This window comes from Ctenopharyngodon idella, chromosome 22 (assembly GCF_019924925.1).
Source record: "Ctenopharyngodon idella isolate HZGC_01 chromosome 22, HZGC01, whole genome shotgun sequence".
NCBI classification, from domain to species: domain Eukaryota; kingdom Metazoa; phylum Chordata; class Actinopteri; order Cypriniformes; family Xenocyprididae; genus Ctenopharyngodon; species Ctenopharyngodon idella.
In genome coordinates, this window is record NC_067241.1 from 13,869,992 (window position 1) to 13,884,341 (window position 14,350).

The window sequence follows — 14,350 nt, forward strand, 5'->3', positions numbered from 1 at the left end:
TGGTGCACGTATGGAGAAAGAGAGAACGTGCAAGGAGCTGAAAGGGGTTTGAATGAAGCGCATTTGGCTTTATATAAAACTACTAGAGGATATAGCGCTGAATTATCATTACCACAAACAATGCTGAGTGCTTGTGGTGTGATCCGCACCACTGTTTTGACACGCTGCTCACTTCAACTAGAAATGGTGCTACCGTTATGTCTTGTGGTCCAGATGGAAACCCGCCATTTGAATATCAGTGGTTTAGTTTGTGTAAAACATCTAGTTTTTTGCACAATAAAATCTTTACTGTTTAAATTGTGTTCATTTGAACTGTTTTGAATTTGTATTGTGATAAGGAACAACTTCGTTATGTTATTATTACCTAATCAGAAAAAAAAAAAGATTGTCAATCAACATCTCGATGTCTGTCAGCCGTCGTCTTTCCTGGTGTCATATAATCAGTGTATGGCTGAACACTGTGTAACACCATTAACGCTGACTACCACAGCAAGCCTAGTTTGGAGCGATATGAGTAAATGATGATTTCTCATTTTTGGGTGAACTATCTCTTTAAAGACTTATTATAATCTGTTAATCTCTGTGAAATTAGTAACAATTCAATTACAGGTTGTTGGGTACAATATAGTTGTGCTGACCTGTTCTTCAGTAACAGCCTCTTTGCAAATCTGCGCTGAATTATGACTGGCTGAACTTTGATTATTAGGGACCCCTCTTTCATTTTGGCATCCTCATCCAGGAACGGAACATATTTGGTGGACATTCCCACATCTAGATACCAGCTGGACTATTTAGGAATAATATTATGTATCCTCTTTCCTTCCTTCAGTGCTCCACTAGTCATGGAAATGTTAAAAATTGTGATTTCCAGACCTCCTTAAGTGCGGAAAAGTTGTGTTAGGGTTGAAATTATAAAAAAATCATTGAGTGCAAACATTTTCCAGCAAAAGTCTTTCTGAATTTATAGCTGCCATGGAGTTATGTTATAGGGCCAGCAAAAATTGACTTGACTAAGGGAATTGATTGTGTGTGCAGCTGCACGGGGCTCCAAGTGGTTGGAGAGAGAGGAGAGAGCCCGACAGTTTCATGAGAGACAGCTGGAGGAGCGCAAGAAGAGGCTGGAGGAGCAGCGAGTGAAGGAGGAGAGGAGACGAGCTGCTGTGGAGGAGAAACGACGGCAGAAACTGGAGGAGGAGAAGGTGAGGACCCCAGGAAAAACCCTTCACGGCAGTTGTTTGTATATATTCACTCCCTGTATGTTTACATTTTATTATTTATCTTTATATTTCTCATCGGTCATTATTAAAGCACATTACAACAATTTTGTCTCCAAGACTCCAAGCCCCCATTTGCCCATGACTATATTTGAAGGCCTTCTTACAGTATCTAAGCTGAAATAAAAAATAACCTGAACTTTTTTTTTTTTTTTTTAAATAGCATTTTTATGTTATTGTTAAGATTATGTTAATAATGGTTGTCATCACTGTGAAAGTATAAAGAGACCCATTTCTTATTATTGAAATACCAAAGGAAATAATAAAGGCAAACCATCTTGTAAAAAGATCACATTAATATAGACTGCAGGATAAATTCTTGAAAAACAAAATAAAAAGGATGTGTTTGTCCAATAAAATGCTCTCTGGAAAGAAAATGTCCTCGTGTGTGTGTGTGTGTGTGTGTGTGTGTGTTCAGGCGCGGTATGAGGCTGTTATCAGGAGGACCATGGAGAGGAGTCAGAGAGCCAGGCCGAAGTCGAACCGCTGGAGCTGGGGAGGAACGCTTTCTGCTAGCACCTCTCACAACAGCGGTAAACACAAACACGTGCACAGAGTGATTCATGTGATAATACTGTATAAAGAGATTCTGGAAAAACTACACATCCTCAGGACACCTCAACTGATGCAGCCTGAAGTGCAGAGGGTTGCTAACATCTTCAAGTGATTGTTCTTTCTGACTTTTGTCTGGATGACAATGAAACGAGTAAAAATGTTCCTGAGTAAAAATCACTATTGAGATTTCAATTTAAAATGCTTTTTTTTTTTTTTTTTAAAGCTTCAAGTTTGCTTTGCTTGTTCAGAGGGCTGCACAATTTGGCCCATAATGCATATATCATGTCTTATCATGTATATATGATGTATAATAATAATAATAATAATAATAATACAGTTAATTAATACTTAATAAAAATAAACAAAATATATTATAATATTTCACCGAAAAAAATAAAAAACAGAGTATTTTATTTAAAAAAAAACTGTAAATTACAATTACTAATATTTATGGCTGTCTTAATTTTAGTCAATAATCCCCCTTTAGTCAATAATTTTATCCCTTAAAACTCATCTTTGATCACCAAAATGGCATATTTAAACGTTTTGTCCTTGAAAAAAAATTCTTTTTCTTCATTCCTTAAAATAGCTTGAATGTAACTCTACACCCTTACCTCATTTAGTATACGCGGTTCTATGAATATGCTAATTAGCCCCACCTCCACTCACTCACACCAGCTCAGAGATCCACTCGTTGATGTGATTGGTTACAAGGTAGTTTGTGATGTCAGAAACACCAGCGATTTCAAACCGCGTTTTTGAGACTGTCTTTAGATCACTGCAGTTTTAAAGAGAAAATACTCAGAAATGGTGTTGACTGATGAATCTGAACATGGTTTGTCTTAAAGCACATTAAAAACACCACATAGACATACATACAACATTAAAAAATTGATTTTCACCACAGGGGGACTTAAATTTTCAAACAATAAACATTAAGCTTTTATTTTGGTGGAAAACTGCAGGCAGCCTATAAAGCTTCTCTTTTGAATTGCGATTTCAGTTCCAGTAATTCGATTAATTGTGCATCCGTAATACAAGCTCACTTTTAGCCTGGTTCTCAGGATTTAAAGTCCTAATATTACTGTTTAAATATGAATTGAATATGTTTATGTATTCAGTACGGCACACTTCTTTATTCTCTGCTTACATTTGCTGACTCAGAGCCATAAGGTCACCGCACACTCCCTTTGTTTCCTTTATTTTCTGCTTCATCAATATCTTTCTCACTCTCTCTCTCTCTGTACTGTTCTGTATCTCACTTCTTCTCTCTTCCTTTCACTGCTTCTCTCTCTCTCTCTCTCTCTCTCTCTCTCTCTCTCTCTCTCTCTCAGGTTTTGATGATTCTGCTCTCTTTCCATTGGATCTAGCTGGGCTGGAGCACTATCATGGTGTTTTCAGCTTGACGCGTCAGCAGCAGTTTTGCTCTAAATGTGAATATGACCGTCAGTGTAGAGGAGCCAACTAGCAGCATTAGCTAGAGCTTGTAGCATCAGCTATAAATGATTAGTTTTCTTTCCCGTAAGCAGTAAGCATGGACCCAGAAACATGAACAAGCTGCTTAACAGTAGTATGTTAGATGACTTGTAGACATTTTGTAGTTTCTGTTTTAGAGGGGACATTTTTTTTCCCTATATAGTCCACTTTTTTTGCACCAACATTACTCTTAAATTTTTACTTTATCTTTTTAGCTTTTACACATTTAAGATTTTGTCTACAAAACTAACTTCAAGTATTAAAGCTTAAGCCTTTAGATCACTTTTTGTGAGTAACATTTCAGGTGTGTCCAAAGTCTTTTTAAGTCTATTTAAGCCAGAAACATCTTATTTTTCATTATATACCCCATTTAAAATTGGGTAATTTCGATATAGGTGATGTTAGATCCTTTTAAAGGTGTTTAAAGACATCACAGATGTCCTGTTAGTTTTAAAGTCATCATTGTGTCTGTCCATCCTGGGACACGCAGATGGAAGACAGATTGTGAGCATTAAGCAGATAATGGTGCCGTCATCCATTAGTACACGTAGCTAAGCACTTTTCCTCAGAACTAACTTAAAAAATTAGCATCCATTAACTGCTGCAGGCATACACACAGTAGAAAAGTAAAGCCGCTCTTCCCCTCTTCCCCAGTTTCTATCTTTCTTTAGTTCTTTCTTCAGTGCATTTTACTGTATTACGCATTAAGTTTTGCATTTGATGTTGTATTTTGTGCCTGTGTGTTTGTAGATGCTGAAAGACGGTCAGTCTCCACTATGAATCTGTCCAAACACATGGATACAGTCATTTCTAAACGCCTGTCATCTTCCTCAGCCACCTTGCTGAATTCACAAGATAGAGGTAAACACGGACATCATCTCTTCAAAACAATCTTTACACAATCACATAGCCAAACAAGTCTCTTTTTAGATGAATAATTTACCAAGGATCACCTTCTTGAATTTAAACCATAATTGATGTTTTTTTTTGTGTATGTGTTTTTGTGTGATTGTGCTGTACCGTCCAAGCCTTACAGAAGCAGACATCTCTCTCGTCATCTTGCTTGATTAAAAAAACGCTATCTAAATCCCAAATATCCAGAGAGAAGATCCCTCAGGACAAACCAGCAGGTGGATTTTAGAAATCCAGAAATCTTTTTTGCTCTCCTACTGGGTTCAAACCTGTGCTACCCAGGGCTCCAGACTGCAAATAAACTGATCATAAATGCAGTAAAAAGCATGAATGAACAGTTAAAAATAGAATATCATTAGCAACAAATTACAGAACCTTTGTGTCGATATGTGACTTCAATTAAATATTCGTTAATTTTCCTTAAAATGCATGCCTTTTGCTCCTTCACAGTACTCAGTAATTGTTTCAGGAGTGACGTGTCAAAGTAAGAAACCTTTTACTCAGTAAAGTGCTTATTCTGTTTCAATGTAGGCACTTACCATAGAGTGCATTAGAGTTAGTGCCTACTTTTTCAGTGGCATTGGTTCTGGAAGTTTTTTTTGTATTGATTTTTTTTTTTTTTTTTTTTTCTCCATAGGTATTTTAAAAAAAGGCATCATTAAAGTGTTATGAACCAAACAATCAGCTACGGGGTGAATCATAACAGAACAAACTTTAATTTGAAGCTAAAAAGTATTTAAAATTCTGACAAAATGACAACTTAACAGCTTTAATGAGGGAAAGAACTTCCCATGAAGCAGTTCAAATGACAAATTAAAAATGATGAAGTCTACAAATACATATATATTACATTACGTCATTTGTGGTGCTTCATGGGATTGTGCGTTCCTTGTCGAGCTCTTTTGGCATGATTTGCTCCCCATGGCTCTGATTGGTGTAATTTTCTGTACAGCATCATGGGTGATGTAGTTTTTCACCACGAATTCCTGTTAGACGATTATTTTTAAAATAAGTTGAAAAAATGGCTTTAACAAAAGCATATATCATCGATTAAGACCCTCTGAACTCACAGCAAGTCTGTCTTTAAATGTGTACAATTTATCGTTAAAAATAAATTTCCATATGAAGAAAATGAAGAGTTTTTACTTCTGGAACCCGACTGTTGCACTCTAATGCAGCCACACAATTTAAACATATGCTTCTAAACAAAACAATAACAAGTCCTATAATCAAGCAGTTCTGTAATTTGTTAGTCTTGAGCCCTGAGTCATGCAGTCTCTTCCAGTATTTGCAAATATTGCACGTTAAAGTTTGTGTAAGTTTTAAATGGTTTATACATTTGCAAATAATCTTTAACTAAACAATAATGGGGAAAAAGTTCTACTGTGTGTGCAATGCTGCATGCTTCATTTGAGGGCTTCACTGTCATTTGACTGTATATTGTTAAATTGTTTTTGATATTTGGTTCTTGCATGTTTTTTTCCTACAGCAGTTGGCCACCTTGTTAAAGACAACATGAAAACAAAACTGCATTAATGACTTTTTTAAATAAATGTATTATTATGCACAATTAATTTGTGCATGTTATTTTAAAGAATTTTTAAAGTTGACTTTAGTTTTCTGTTGCGCGGCCATGTGGGGTGGCCAAAATAATATACTGACTTTTTATGATCCAGTCAAATCATTATGGATAAAATGAAGTCCCACCTTTAAATATTATTTCATTTAGAAATATGTCGCTTTAAAGACATTAAATGGGTTGTGATTGCAGTTTCATGTTGTCTTTACACTAGTGGCTATGTTTAGGGCAACTAACTCTGTTTTTCCTTGATTGGTTGGTCTCACTTAACACATGCATGATTCACTGTCACCAGCAGATGATGCAAATGGGCAACTTATTCTGGGCATACTGTATGAAGTTATGAATGCATGTGATGTGATGCATCTGTTTCAGTGCTCTACTGTTGCATGTAGCACTTATGTCCTTTGTTGAAATATTACATTTTTAATAACATTGACAGTATATAAGTGAGAATATGCATGCATTTGCTTGTCCAGGTACGCGTCGCTTGCCTCTTACCCCATGGGAGAATACAGTGGTCAGTCGACTACAGACACCAACACACTCCTACCTGGCCAGGAGTCGTAGCGCCATGTCTTTGTCTGGAGAAGCAGGTAGAACACAAACACATGCACAGCATGATACAATTTAATACACTTTTTTTTTTTTTTTTTTTTTTTTTTTTTTTTTTTTTGTTACACCCTCATTTGGTCACAGATAGGGTGGGAAATTAACATTCAGCTGGTGAAAGCCCAATTTAACCAGCTACTTTTTAAAAATAATTCAAATGTAGAAAATGACACGCTACAAACCTGAAATTGAATTATGCATGTGTTGTTGCTTCAAATTCTTGTTAAATGAGACATCTTACCGGTTTCCTGCCACATTGGTAGATACATAGGCAAAATGACGTGACACTAGGGGTGTAACGGTACACAGAAGTCACGGTTCGGTACATACATCGGTTTTGGGGTCACGGTTCAGTACGATTTCGGTACAATAGGAAAAATGGTCTCACTTTAGTTTAGGGTCCAGTTCTGACTATTAACTAACTATTAGCTATGACTTTTGCCTCAATAAACTCCTAATTACTGCTTATTAATAGTTAGTACAGGTAGTTAAGTTTAGGTATTGGGTAGGATTATGGGATGTAGAATATGGTCATGCAGAATAAGGCATTAAAATCTGCTTTATAAGTACTAATAAACAGCCAATATCCTAGTAATATGCATGCTTATAAGCAAACAGTTAATAGTGAGAATTGGATCCTAAACTAAAGTGTTACTGGACAAAGGAACAAATCCACAATGCAAGGTTTTCATTTATTTTGAACAGACAGTAGTGCAAAACACAGTTTGTTCCACCTAGCAGCTTTTAGTCCCCTAGTTGGGCCAGTACAGCCTCCTATAGTGTATTAAGCAGTAAACAGATTGCCTTCTTGCATAGGTCATATTATTTTTCAGGGCTGATTTAAAAAAAAAAAAAAAAAAAAAAAAAGTTATTTGGTCACAATCGGCTACAAAAATGAAAAGCATTTTGTGTTATAAAAGGACAAAATAAATAGAATAATGAAAAATAACACGTTTGCATTAGGAGTGTTACAATTTGCTCCACTTAAACTATACTTAAACATTCAAAGCTGAAGCCCAAGCCTCCTAACTTAATTTTCCGTGTTTCGCGCACAGATGAGCGTGCAAACCTTTGCCCGTGAGAGCAGAAAGAGGCATTCGACGTATGCTAGTGGACTGTTTCAAGTGCTCAAGTCATTTGCGTATGCGCTGTTCTTCTTCTGCTTTTTTCCCTGTTATGGCGGTTAGCGAACAGACTTGTATTAATGCTTGCACCCCCTTCTGGATTGGATTGTGGATCGCCCGTGACTGACTGTATTCGTCGTCTGACTGTATGCACCGAACCGTGACATCCATACCATGACTGTTCAGGACGAATACATGTATCGTTACACCCCTACCTGACACTGCACAAAAAATGCCTGCATTTGTCTGGTGGCAAGTGTTAATTTTACACCCTAGCTAGTGAAAACGTAGATGTTTTAAAAGTAGCATAGCTTTTCAAGCCCTCTTCTGACAAGTTTTGGTGAGGTGTGACAAAAAAGACAGAGAGGAAATATATTTTACAATATATTTTCTACTTGTATAGCTTAAGTGTTATTAACTAACCTTTTGGTAGTAACTTGTAGAATAGCTAGAAATTATGAGAAGCTCATAGCTTGCCAGGGTGCGTTTTCAAAGTAGCTTTGATTTATACAATAGCTGAACTTAAAGATATTTTCAGTGTGAACACACATTTACAAAGAAAGAGAGCAGAGAAAGAGGGGAATGAGAGTGTTGCAGAACTGTGAGAGCTGTGTCTGGCAAGGCCCCTGTCCTAAAACAAAACGCCTCTTTCAGACGGGCTTCTCTCTACAACAGCTTTGCCCAGTTACTGCCCACTTCATCTTAAATTGGTGTGTGTGTGTGTGTGTGTGTGTGTGTGTGTGTGTGTGCACAAATAGAGCTGATACTAATCTCTCAATGGCTTGTGCATATTTATAGGTGTCTGTTTCTTGCTAATTGTTTGGGGATTCTGTTATCAACTGATTAAATTAAAGGCAACATTGGCAAATGCATCATCATTTGACTCATGAGGAATTAAATTGTCTGCGTTCAGAATGAAATACTACCCTACTGCATACTGTGCTGTACTATTTACTTCCTGCTGTTTTTATAATAGTGTGTGAAACACTTTGCAGTGTGAATACACATTTTAAACAAAATGTTAAATGCTACTTTGTGGTCAACCTCATTATTTTGCATGTTTAATGTAGTGAGTGACATCCAGTTTTTCTTTAGGAATTAAACATTTAATTTTGCATTTTTATTTCAATTTCAGTTCACATTTAGCAAATGCAATTCTTTGCATACAGTAAATTGAGCACAGTATACATAATGCATTCTACAAAAATTGTATGCCATTACGAGATTTTCCTCCCATCAGTGATGATCAGTGTTGCCTAATTTCTGTCTAGAGCTTTGTAGATACTAATACACACTTTCTTTTTCTTCCCTTTCCACTTTTCCATCACTCATTCATCCCATTTTAACCCTTTTCTTTTGCGCATCTTCCTCCCTGTCGCTCCTCTTGTCCATAATGGATCAATTTAATTATCTCATAATACTCCCTGGTTGGCTAAACTTGACCATGGAACAGTGACCCCCGTTTGTCCTCGCTCAGCCTCCTGTCACCCAATGAGCTCCATGTCCTTCAAGTCCATCCAGTCACGCAGCGCCGAGCGACCAATCAAAGCAGGCCCTAATTTTGAGAGACCAATCAAAGCAGGGTTCATCCCTCCGGACAGCAGCGCTCGCAGAAAGACCACCCAGAATATCCTGGTATTGTATTGGTGTAAATATGTCCATGAATTTGTTTGTGTATCTGTGCAAGTGCCCTATGCTTAAAAGGGCGTACTTAAGAGTCTATGTACAATAGACATCTTGAAAGATGTATTTCGTGCCTCTGTGTATAGATTGACAGGAAGGATAAGGACTATGTGAGGAAGTCATGGAGTAACCTGTCATATCCCACTCCCAGTCTGAGCCTGTTCACGCCCAAGAGATCTCCTTCACCTGTCAGTCATCGCAGCAGGACCACCAATCCATCCCCCAACAGGTATAAGCACGCACACACACACACACACACACACACACACACACACACACACACACACACACCCACACACACACACACACACATATATATATATATATATATATATATATATATATATAGTGCTGTCAGTCGATTAAAAAATTAAGTAATCACATTTTTTCTGTAATTAATCACGATTAAAAACAATGTAGTTTTTAATATTTTTATTGTAATAGTTTCACAGTTACTCTCCAAATTAATGTAGAAACAACCTAAAAGACAATATATTTTAAATATTTGTTTAAAGGCATCTTTTTATGAATGAAGGCCAGTATCACTGATACTAATACTGGAACTGATATCTCTATGAAATTACAGTATATTACAGTATAACTAAAAGCTCTCAATCTTCACATAAAGCCATTATAATAAATGTCATATATACCTGTGGACTTCCTACCTGTCTAAAAGGAAATATACAGAAATTGTCAAAGTTGTTAAACCCTTCAAAGTCTTCACTGCATAAATTATAAATGAAATATAGATTAATCCTTATTAAAGTTACAGTTTTTTCTGTTACCTTTGTTCTTTGATTAAATTAATGACAGACATCACAGCAAGCACATATTATAATAGTAGTATAAATATACATTTGTGACCTCAAAACGTTGCTGCGAGTTTTATTGGACAGAATGAAAAAAAGGACTATTTTTGTGTGTGTATCTGTTCCTCAGGGGCTCTACTGCTAAACCCACTCAGAAGACGCCTAACCCCAAAAAGTCCAGGTCTCCACCTCCCCCAGCATCAATACCGCTGTCTCCCAGTAACCCGTCCTTATTGCCAGGCAATCTCAGGCCCAACAGAGTGACATCAGAGAGCCTGAAAGTTACCCCAGAAAGAGAGGGGGGCAAAAAAGAGGATGTTGAACCTCCTAAAATTGAACCAGAGGCTCCTGCAACTAAACCAGAGCCGTCTGCTGGTCTGTAATACTAACCAGCCATTCATGAACCATCAAGTTCAATTGAACTAGCATCATTTATTCTGATCCTGTGCCTCTTTCTCTTTGTAGAAGCTTCTGGAAGTTCTCCAACAGCACGGCCCTCCGCAGGCACAACAGATCCTGAGGAGGCATCTCGTCTGCTGGCTGAGAAACGACGGCAGGCCAGAGAACAGAGAGAAAGAGAAGAGGAGGAGAAGAGACAGCAGGAAGAGGCTGAAAGGTACGTGTGAGAGATTTTCATGAGCATAGATAGTTGTAACCTAGCTCAGAGGAAGAGAGGAATCGTGTCTTTGTAGCAGTTTTTCTGGTTATAATACAAGACTTCTTCACCTTAGCTGTTGAAAGCAAAAATGCTATGAAATGCACATCATATTTTCTAAGAAAGTGTGATGCACTAGGGCAAAACTTTAGTAATAATTTATTAAAAATTAGTAAGAAAAAGTATTAGATTTCATTCTGCAATTATGTTGCAGGGTGGTGTAATCTCCAGTGGTGTCTAAATGTACATTGAACACAACCAAAGCACTATACATTATGCACTATACACACATTTTTGAATCATGTGTCTGTGTGTGTACAGGCGCAGCAGGGAGGAGATGGCCCGGAGGAAAGCAGAGGAGCGAGCGAAGAGAGAGGAGGAGGCACAGCGGCAGGCAGAAGAGAAGAAGAGACAAGAGGAGGAGGAGAAGCGATTAGAGGAGGAGAGAGCACAGAGGGAGAGGGAGGAAGCTGAACGCCTGCAGAGACAGGTACACAAACAATCTCATTCATTCATCACACCAAACACAACACTCAATATGTGCTTTATTAAAGGGATAGTTTACCCAAAAATGAAAATTATTATGATTTACTCACCCTCAAGCCATCCTAGGTGTATATGACGGTCTTCTTTCAGACGAGCACAATCAGAGATATATGCATTAAATTGACCAAAAGTGACAGTAAATGCATTTATAATGTTAAAAATATTTCTCTTCTTGCTTTAAATATAAAACAAACATATTAATGCTCTAAATTTTCTTTTGAAATTTCTGTTCATCAAAGAATCTTGAATTAAAATGTATCACAGTTTCAACAAAAATATTAAGCAGCACAACTGTTTTCAACATTGATAATAATAAGAAATGTTTCTTGAGCAGCAGATTGTCATATTAGTATGATTTCTGAAGGGTCATGTGACACTGAAGACTGGAGTAATGATGCTGAAAATTCAGCTTTGCATCACAGGAATAAATAACATTTTAAAATATATTACAATAGAAAACAGTTATGTTAAATTGTAATAATATTTCACAATATTACTGTGTGACGAGCAGGGCGGGCGAGAGCCGTGAGGGAACGGCGCGAGGCCGGTGACGCGAGGGTTAACGAGCTCCACCTGTGAGGCGCACCGGAGCTCCGGAAGCATAAAAGGAGGAGCGACGACAGTGAAGGACGAGAGAGGACCAGGCCTGGACTTCTCTCGTCCTTCACTATCGTCGCTCCTCCTTTTATGCTTAACCCTCGCGTCACCGGCCTCGCGCCGTTCCCTCACGGCTCTCGCCCGCCCTGCTCGTCACATACTGTTGTTACTGTGTTTTGATAAAATCAATGCAGCCTTGGAGAGCAGAAGAGACATTTCAAAAACATTAAACAATCTTAAAGAACACAAACATATGAAAAGTAGTGTATGTGTGTATATAAAATACAAAATGCATTTTATATGTATTAATTGAATGCTTTATTATAGTCAAATGTATAAAATAAAAAGATAGCAAAACTTGAACTTTCAAAATGTGGATACGCTTATGTTTAATGATATGGAAACAATATATTGGCACTTTCTAAAGCCATGTTTTTGTAAAAACGTATTAAGTTTGGCAGCCCTAAAGTTGATGCATGCTGAATAATGCATATATGTACAATTTCAAATGCCAGTGGCCTTTATCCAAATGTGTTTTTTGTGGCTCTGTATGTTCAGAAAGAAGAAGAAGAGGCTCGCCAGAAAGAAGAGGCAGAGCGTTTGCGTCTGGAGAGAGAGAAACACTTCCAGAAAGAGGAGGCTGAGAGAATGGAGAGGAAGAAGGTAAGCAAAGTTCATTTTATTGAGTGAATTTTTAAGGTAATTACAGGATTTTCAAGTTGCCTGATTGTGTTCTTGTCTGTCACAGCGCCTTGAGGAAATTATGAAACGCACACGCCGATCTGATCAGGTAAGATATGCCTTTTTGGTATTGTTGCCTTTCATTTGAAGTGCTGGCTTTTTTTCTAACACACTCATTCTTTTTTCTGTTTTACACATTTTCTGTTTTGAAGAAAACCACCCCACAGAGAAATGGCGACGTCAGCCAGCAGAGTGGACAGGATTCAGGTGAATTGTGATTTTTACATTTACACGTGCACCAGTGTTTCTTCTCTGACCTGACGTTTTCCTCTGATTCATGAGTCTGTCATGAAGCTGACATCATTAATGTCCCTCTCTCTTGTCTTTCTTAGCAATTTCAATATCCAGCAGTCCCTCAGTGAGTGTGTCGGCCCCTCAGGCTCTGGAGACATCCGAGACCGTACGCAGTGACAGTAACGGACACTCGGACCCCAGCTTCATTACACCCATACTGCCCACATCGGGTCACAGGTGAGATATCCATATATTATACATATGGGTCTTGCGGGGCTTCACTTACAAAAACTCGCTCAAGTTTAGTCAAAGCCCAAAACAATTATACTTGTTGTATTCTACTCTGTGAGACCTTTCAAATGACATATAACACATGATTATCTGAGCTGTATGATGTTATTGACACATTGCAGTACATAGTACAAAAAAGTATTTCATTAATTATGAAAACATTTTTTTCTTATTTATCATCAAATAACTCAGCACTACTTAGGAGTTAATCAAATTGGCAAAAATGAATTGTAAAGTTAGGCCTCTAAGTTTTTAAATGACATTTTGTGTTGATCAAGGCAGTAGTTTTGAAAAATATGATTATTAATTTTTTCACTTCGGGCTTAAAGGGTTAAATAAAACTTCCTTCATTTGTCTTTATATTAAGAAAGCAGTAGAAAAATCCCATATTGAGATGGTTAATGCACATTAGGTATGATAATAGGTATGATATTAGGAATAATAATAAACATAAGTCTAGGGATAATAAAGGAAAACAAAGAAATAACAAATATAACCACAACAAAATCTTTAAGCTACATGATTCAAGAAATGCATAAAAAAACTAATGAGAAAGAAGTCAGTAACATCCTAGTCACGAGCCACTCCTGGGAGAAACTATCCCACAAGGAGTGCCTTCTCCAAATACAACCCAGAGCACTTATAAATACTCTAATCAGCTAATTATCAATTAACATAGGGGAGCGAATCAGAAATTCCCACGCTCTGCCCCAAAAGGCGACGGGGAAACTCAGGCTCGTAACAGTCACTTTGGATAATTTTCCACTAAATGAATCTGTGTTATGTAGAAAATGATCTGACACTGATGTGTAGAATCTGCATCTCTCCTGTCCTCTACTGGTGATCGGAGGAACTACAACTTTATTTTTATAAGATTTAGATCATTTTTTTACAGACAGTTTTACATTTATTATTTCAGTAGACAATTTTATCTACTTACAAATGAGAACACAAGCAAAAGCAGTTAATTCAGCAATATGCTTAATCAGAGAAACTCGAACAGTTTGTAATCTGTGACTCATTTATTCACTGCAAGCGTGTCTGCCCAACTTAGAGAAAATGGCGCAGTCCCAGAAGCCTTCGAGGAGGTCATAGAGGTTCCAATGGCGAACAAACTGTCCCGTCAAGATGGAGATGGAGAGGAAATGGAAAATGAGGAGGAGGAGAAGAGGAAGATTCCCCTGTTGGCTTTCAGAGAGAACGGCAGCACACATGACGTGAGTGAACTGGAGGAGAACCCAGCACAGTAGAGTTCAGGT

At 37.6% G+C, this 14,350-nt stretch overlaps 1 protein-coding gene across 6 annotated transcripts in view; it reads left to right on the forward strand.

Moving 5' to 3' along the window:
* The window catches only part of map7b (microtubule-associated protein 7b), a 37,763-nt gene that overhangs the window by 22,491 nt on the left and 922 nt on the right, over nt 1-14,350 (forward strand). For 2 of the 6 annotated variants that reach the window (XM_051879688.1, XM_051879685.1), the window contains exons 4-18: nt 1,036-1,199; nt 1,693-1,807; nt 4,056-4,166; nt 4,334-4,435; nt 6,276-6,392; nt 8,986-9,167; nt 9,302-9,444; nt 10,158-10,402; nt 10,493-10,643; nt 11,004-11,172; nt 12,384-12,488; nt 12,574-12,615; nt 12,719-12,773; nt 12,899-13,037; nt 14,128-14,348. In XM_051879688.1, the coding sequence (XP_051735648.1) occupies nt 1,036-1,199; nt 1,693-1,807; nt 4,056-4,166; nt 4,334-4,435; nt 6,276-6,392; nt 8,986-9,167; nt 9,302-9,444; nt 10,158-10,402; nt 10,493-10,643; nt 11,004-11,172; nt 12,384-12,488; nt 12,574-12,615; nt 12,719-12,773; nt 12,899-13,037; nt 14,128-14,341 (2,054 nt within the window). In that variant the 3' untranslated portion in view covers nt 14,342-14,348. The remainder of the gene's footprint in view (nt 1-1,035; nt 1,200-1,692; nt 1,808-4,055; nt 4,167-4,333; nt 4,436-6,275; nt 6,393-8,985; nt 9,168-9,301; nt 9,445-10,157; nt 10,403-10,492; nt 10,644-11,003; nt 11,173-12,383; nt 12,489-12,573; nt 12,616-12,718; nt 12,774-12,898; nt 13,038-14,127; nt 14,349-14,350) is intronic. The other 4 variants (XM_051879687.1, XM_051879686.1, XM_051879689.1 and 1 more) reach the window with 4 other exon arrangements.